The sequence below is a fragment of the Diospyros lotus genome, chromosome 11 (genome assembly GCF_014633365.1).
Source record: "Diospyros lotus cultivar Yz01 chromosome 11, ASM1463336v1, whole genome shotgun sequence".
Taxonomy (NCBI): Eukaryota; Viridiplantae; Streptophyta; class Magnoliopsida; order Ericales; family Ebenaceae; genus Diospyros; species Diospyros lotus.
The window spans coordinates 6,226,476-6,233,274 of record NC_068348.1 but is presented as its reverse complement, the minus strand read 5'-3'; the positions used below and the strand labels follow the sequence as shown (position 1 = coordinate 6,233,274).

The following is a 6,799-nucleotide window of genomic DNA, read 5'->3' as shown; positions in this document are numbered from 1 at the left end:
GGAATATGATCAAATCCCACTATCAAGTGTCAAGAATGGATGGACACAACTGTATGTTTTCATGACTTAATTCATAGCATGAAGATAATGTCAGAAACTTTACGGCACCATTAAATAACAGGAAATAAGTTGTCAATCACTATTCAAAAGAATGGCTTGTAGTCGCTGCAGAAGCCAAATTTCTCGTTCTGATATATGCTTCTGTACCAATATTCTTTGGAATATATCCCAGATCAGTGCCAAACAGCATTTTAAAGCATATATTTTTGAATTTGCTCTCAATTAAGTTGTCTTATGCTGATCAAAATCAGAGGATTCTGACAGTATTTTGTCTTCTAGTTTCCTTTTCTTCTACTCACCATGACCGAAAAATTTCATCGCAAATATGATATTGAACTTGAGCACGTTTGCCTTTTTGGTCATATATATTCAAACTAGATGGGAGTATCATGTGGTTAAACTCTGTATACCTTCACATAATCAGTAACCAAAAATGCTGCCAATAATACAAGAATTTTAAATTTTTATGATGATTTGTTGTATTTGTTCAAAGGATCAACCTCTAGAGGATTGATCTCTTGCTCATACCATGTATTTTTTACTCTGTATTTTACACGTTAAAAGAATGAACTAAAAATTCGATGATACAGCTATAAGATTACAGAGAACAGGGAAAGAATATTAACAGCCTGACTAACCAATGAGATAGAACCCACAAAAAAGGAGAAAAAAATGAAGGGCCTCTAGCATTCCCAGTCCACAGGCAAGCATTTTCTTTTCTTTTTCCCCCCCTTCTATTCCATCCAAGAGTTCTTCTTATATATACATGAGCTGCAACAGACATTCCAATCAACCAATCTTAGCCCACCTTCAGCTCTGCATGTCATTGGAGTTCTTAACCACAAAGTTCTCCATATAAATTACCAAACTATTCCTATTACAATCTATACCAGTGGCTGATTTGTAGACTATATGGCCACTACAAAAGCCATTGGAGCAAATGAATGGAGGAAAAAAGAAGCAAATGGCTCATCAGAAATTTTGCCACCAGAGTCAGGACCTGTCAAGAGTGCATGTTTAAAGGCGTGGGTTTTTCTGAAGAAGGCATGGGAAGTAGGCGTAGATGACCCCAGAAAAGTGATCCATTGTGTTAAAGTAGGGCTGGCTCTTACAGTTGTCTCATTGTTCTACTATACAAGACCTTTGTATGAAGGTTTTGGAGGGAATGCCATGTGGGCAGTTATAACGGTTGTTGTAATATTCGAGCACACTGTAGGTAAGTTCTTAAAAATCGTTAATTTGTTAGTTAAACAGCGAATTGTTTTCCTTCTTTGCTTCAGATTTTCCTGGAAATACCTGTTTGAACAATACATGGTCTACAGTGATGTAGTAGTTCTACAAATATTATTCATGAGAGAATTGGTTTCCTGTTCATGCCATAATCATGCAAAGTGAAAGAAATTGATTTCAAACAACTTAACCTGTTGCAGGTGCAACAATCTGCAAGTGCTTGAACAGAGCAGCTGGAACTTTTATTGCTGGATTTCTGGCGGTTGGTGTTCACTATATCGCTTGTCAATCAGGCGAAAAATTTGAACCTATCATTGTTGGTGTCTCGGTTTTCCTGTTGGGTCTGCATATTCTTCCCTTGACATTTAGGTACTTGCTCATATGCACATATTGTAACATGACTCACCAGCCACTGCCCTTTTTCCCTTTCGCAGCTTCAGCAGCAACCTTCTCTCGATTCATTCCTGTGATCAAAGCTCGGTTTGATTATGGTGCTATGATCTTCATCATGACATTCAGCCTAGTTTCACTCTCAGGTTACCGGGTGGAGAAACTGCTTGATTTAGCATATGAAAGATTATCCACCATTATCTTGGGGACTACTATTTGCCTTCTTACAAGCATGCTTGTTTGCCCCATTTGGGCCGGCGAGGAGCTCTACCATCTCATCATTCGAAACATGGATAACCTAGCTGATTCCTTGGACTGTAAGTCCTTCTCCATACAACTGTAATCAACTTTTCATGTGCTTCACCTCATCTTTTTCAAGAAAGCAACATTCCAAGAATCCTGTCAGGTTGTGCTGCTCTATACTTCAGCGATGGTAGGAGAACCATCGGCGTTGACGAAGGATCTGAAAAGAAACTGGAAGGCTACAAGTGCGTGCTGAACTCCAAGGCAGTGGAAGAGTCCATGGTAAGTGGGAGAACAAACCACTGCAATTGAACAATGAAATCCTTTATGGGAAATCTTTTGAGTGAAAACAACCGAGATTGTGTCTTTTGCAGGCTGGATTTGCTAGATGGGAGCCTGCACACGGCTACTTCAGCTTCCGGCATCCATGGAAACTATATCTCACGGTTGGAGTGTCAATGCGCAGCTGTGCTTGCCGCATAGAAGCACTGAACAGCTGTCTTATCTCTGAAAATCAGGTCCCCCTCTTCTCTACAAATTTGTATCTATCTATTAATATAATATGCAAACAGATATTCGGTGCTGCATCAGACTTTTGAAACTCCCAAAAGCCCTTAATCTTACCCGCGCAAGACTTAAAAAACAGTCAACAATCCAAGTAGGGGTGGATAGAATGAACTCACCACTAAATAACACCTTCTCACAAATAAATAGTTTTCACACACAAAATAAATTTCCATGCATTAAAAAAAGAGTTTCCACAACAATAAATTATAGATCTTCAATTTGAGAACTTCTTTGGTGTAAGAATTTAGGATAAAAAAAAAAAAACCACAATGAAAATATCAAGTATACAAATGAAAATAAAATATTTACATGAAAAACTTAAATTAGGAAAAATCACGAGCAGAAAGAATAAAATATCACTTGATGATATTATTGCTATAATAGTGATATTGCTGTTATAATAATTTTAGTATATTGGATACCTATTTATAGATCTATCACTCATCTATAGATATATACAAAAAAAGATTAATTTGTATAAATCTATATTCTGATCAGCAAATGAGCTAGTCACAAAGATAAATTTTCAATTATAAATGTGTTCCAATCATAGTCAAATTTGAATTCCGATTCACAAGCATAACAAACATCACCTTAACACGAAATTCAAATATAAAATTATTTATAATTCTTTCTTTCAACAAAATCACGAAGAATTAATCTTCCTAATGAATATCAAAATTCACACAACACTTACTACAACCAATATCTTCAGTCATAATAAAAACATAAGCAACAAGATTTATCTCAACATATCTTTATTAACCTCAATGACTCCAAATTCACCAATATACTTATGCTCATTTAAATCAAGAGTATTCGTGTCATCTAAACCCATATGTGCCAAAATTGCTCGCATCTCCAACTAAAATTCTAATATTCCAATCCAAAAATGGAATATCATATTTTAAAGTTTTCATTGTCAAGATCAAATAACTCAAATAGCATAGGAGATCAATAAAGAACGACTCAATTGAAAAAATACTAGGATCTGGATAGCAAATATGGGCGAGATAGAAAACAGACTAGGATTTGGGCCGGACAGATTTGTAATGGGTTGAATGGACCTTGGATGGGTCAGGCAGATCCGGACCAGATCTGTCAAATCTGGGTAGGAGGCAATCGACGGTGATGGCATATTAGGAAATAGTGGCACGGGAACTGTTGTCAACGGTCGGATACTAGGGGTAAGGCAACAATCAGAGAAGACGAAGCAAGTCAATGGCGATGAAGTTTGGAGAAGGCCGACGGTTCAATTGGCCGAAGGACGAGGGTGCCATCGATTGGGGAAGTTGAATAGGCGACTGGAGAAGACACGTAACAGGTGATCTGACGGTTACCTACAGTCAATGACAACTGGAAGGAGGTCAACGACAATCAGTGACGATAGGTCACGTGGTGGCCGACGGTGGCAAGGCACAGGTAGCAGACGGCGGCGGTAGCGGCAGTGATGGGTGCTAGAAAACCTTAGACAAAGAATATGATCAAATATCAAATGGGCACTATTAAATTTGATATTTGATGTCCCAATCATAATCAAATTTATAACATTTGGGAATAAAAAAGGTAGTAAAATATGCCAAGAGCAGCCATCATCGTACGACCTATATCCTTGCGTGTGTGTGTGTGTGTATTTGCTTACCATCCAGCCATATATAGCAATCTGAGTTCTTGTGTGCCTGATTTGCAGGCTCCTGACACCATAAAGAAGCATGTAAGCGATATCTGCCTGAGAGTGAGCATCAAATGCTCAAGCGTCATAAGAGAATTGGCAACAAACATCAAGACAATGAGGAAATCGCCAAAGCTGGATCTCTTAATCGAAGAAATGAACGCTGCGGTAGAAGAGCTCCAAAATGATCTCAAGGTCCTTCCGGCTTTGCTCGTTCCCAGAAATGGCAATGGCAATGGCAATGGCGAAGGCGAACCAGAGCGTAATTCGCGGACTTCTTCCCCTGTTCCCCTTGCGGAGCTCATTCCACTGGCGACTTTTGCCTCTTTGCAGATCGAGATCGCGGCACGAGTCGAAGCCATTGTTGATGCAGTCGAAAAGCTCGGATCCATGGCTGAATTCAAGCCGGCGACTGATGAGAAGTCCAAAAAGAATAAACTCGGTGACATGATTTTAGCCGATGATGATGGGATTGAGGAGGAAGCCATAAAGGTCCTTTCCAAAGTCTGACAAGCTACTACCGGTTCAAAGTTCGATTTTCCATTTTTAGTTTGATTTTTGATTTTTAATTTTTTAATTAAAATAACTAAATTAATTAAACTTACCGAACTTTGCTATTTTGATATTTATAAAATAATATCACTTTTTTAATTTTGTGTCTTTCCTATCAATTACTTTGATTTTATTCTGTTTTTTTTGTATTTATTTGATTTAATCAATCTAGTTCAATTTATATAATTTGATTTTAATTTTGTTGATTATCAGTTAGTTTGGTTTTTCAGGTTAATTAATCGGTTCAATTTTGCTTCCCGATTTAGTAATCGAACCGACCATTTACACACCCCTAACAAGCGTCGGTATGTATAAGCTATAATCATTTAACTCGTTTATTTGAAATGTTCTCTCCGAGCCATATAATTTGAAAGAATATATAACACCTGAAAGTTATAAATTTTTTGAATAGTTACAAAAATCTACATAAAATTGGGATAATAATCATTTTGTATTAAACTTATTGTTATTTTATAAAAATGCATTTTGATTATATTTCACGCAACATAAATCTACTTAATAGTCTACATCTTTATTTTCTCTCATTTTGAAATTTAATTCTTGTAAGATATATGTTTAATTTGAACTCAATAGAGACATAGAATTGAGTTAAAGTTAGACCTTATCTAAAGAAAGCAACTCAACTCAACTCTTATAAACAAGATAAATTATTATATTATTTAATATGATAAATTCCACATAATACCCTTAAAATTTGAAAAAAAAAAAAAAAAAACACTTACCATCCATATGCTTCCCAAAATAGCATTAATCTCTCTTAACTTTTATAATTAAAAAACACCTTCCCTTGTTGTTAACAATACTATTAATTTGCCCCAGGAACATAGTCGAGTGGTTCTGATTATTCTCGTAGGTGTCGCGCTGTCACATTTGGGTAAACGCACCCGAGTTTGAAATTGAGGGTTGTCCGATTCCTTAATTTATATCCTCTCCTCGCTGATAGGCCTTGGCATCCCAACAATATTGTTAGTTTTCTTCTATTTTTTTTTTTTTTTAATTCCCAAGATGCCTCCCTCGGATTTCTCTTTTCAAAAGGGAAAAATGGTGTCAGTTGTCATTTATGAGGAGATAGAAAGAGTTAAAGAAAGATATTTATCACCCTGGTAGTGAAATTCCATCATATTTCACTCATTTCCTTTATTTTTTGTCAATTTCTTTGGGTGGATGGCAATGGTGTAATCCATTGCATTGTATCCTCGTCACTGTATCGATTCAATGATGGCTAAACTATCAATAGTCACCAAACCACAATAAGAAAAAGAGATACTAGTAGAGTGAAAGAGGAGGAATGAGAGAGACAGAACAAGTTCCTCTATGTTGATTACCATCAAATCTTCAATTGTTATCAAAACCATCAAGGTGAGAGAGAAAAAAGAGATGAAAGAGATGAGAGAGAAAAATATAGGAGAGGGAGGGAAATATGAGAGATTAGTTCTAAAATGAGGGGAAATGGTTAATTTAGGGTGATATGTTAGTGAAAAATGAGGCCTTGATTACTTTTAAGAATAATAATAAAAAAAAAAAACCTATGCCATTTGGCGAAATGGCAAAGATGTTGAGTGAAATTTATCTTAAAATTAAACTCTAAGAATGTATCTTACCAAACCTATGCAATCCTTGTTAAGAAATTTGTATTTTGATTTATGAAGAAAATAATTTTTTTAGAAAATATTATTTTCAATAAATTTAATTTATTGATGATTTCTAAAATATTTTATAAATTCTCTTAGATTGGAGAACTTCATGCTCATATATATGTCTTTCAAAATAGCTGAGTATGGTTTTGTATTAGTCAAGTATGATACGAAGCTTGTGAGAAATTTTTTTTTTTTTTTTGAAAAATTGGCTAAGTATGAAAAAATCTCTTTCAAAATTAATCAAGTATGCTGTAAAGCTTGTGAGAAACCTTTATAAAATAGATTTTGATCTAATTGAGTAATTTGCTTAGTGTGTTTTCAAAAACAATTGAGTATTGAAGTGATTCAATCGACTATCATAAGTTACTTCTCAAGTATTTTTTACAAAAGTTTCGTTTCTTAAAGCTAAATCTAGTATGGTACTTTT

General features: G+C 35.4%; 1 protein-coding gene across 1 annotated transcript; it reads left to right on the top strand.

The window, feature by feature from the left end:
- Nucleotides 1-972: 972 nt before the first annotated feature.
- LOC127812695 (aluminum-activated malate transporter 10-like) lies at nt 973-4,700 on the top strand. The gene is made up of 6 exons (XM_052353214.1): nt 973-1,276; nt 1,491-1,631; nt 1,725-1,997; nt 2,087-2,205; nt 2,298-2,436; nt 4,170-4,700. Exons 1-6 carry the CDS (start codon nt 973-975, stop codon nt 4,670-4,672), a joined length of 1,479 nt encoding a protein of 492 aa, XP_052209174.1. The 3' UTR covers nt 4,673-4,700.
- The last annotated feature ends 2,099 nt before the right edge of the window (nt 4,701-6,799 follow it).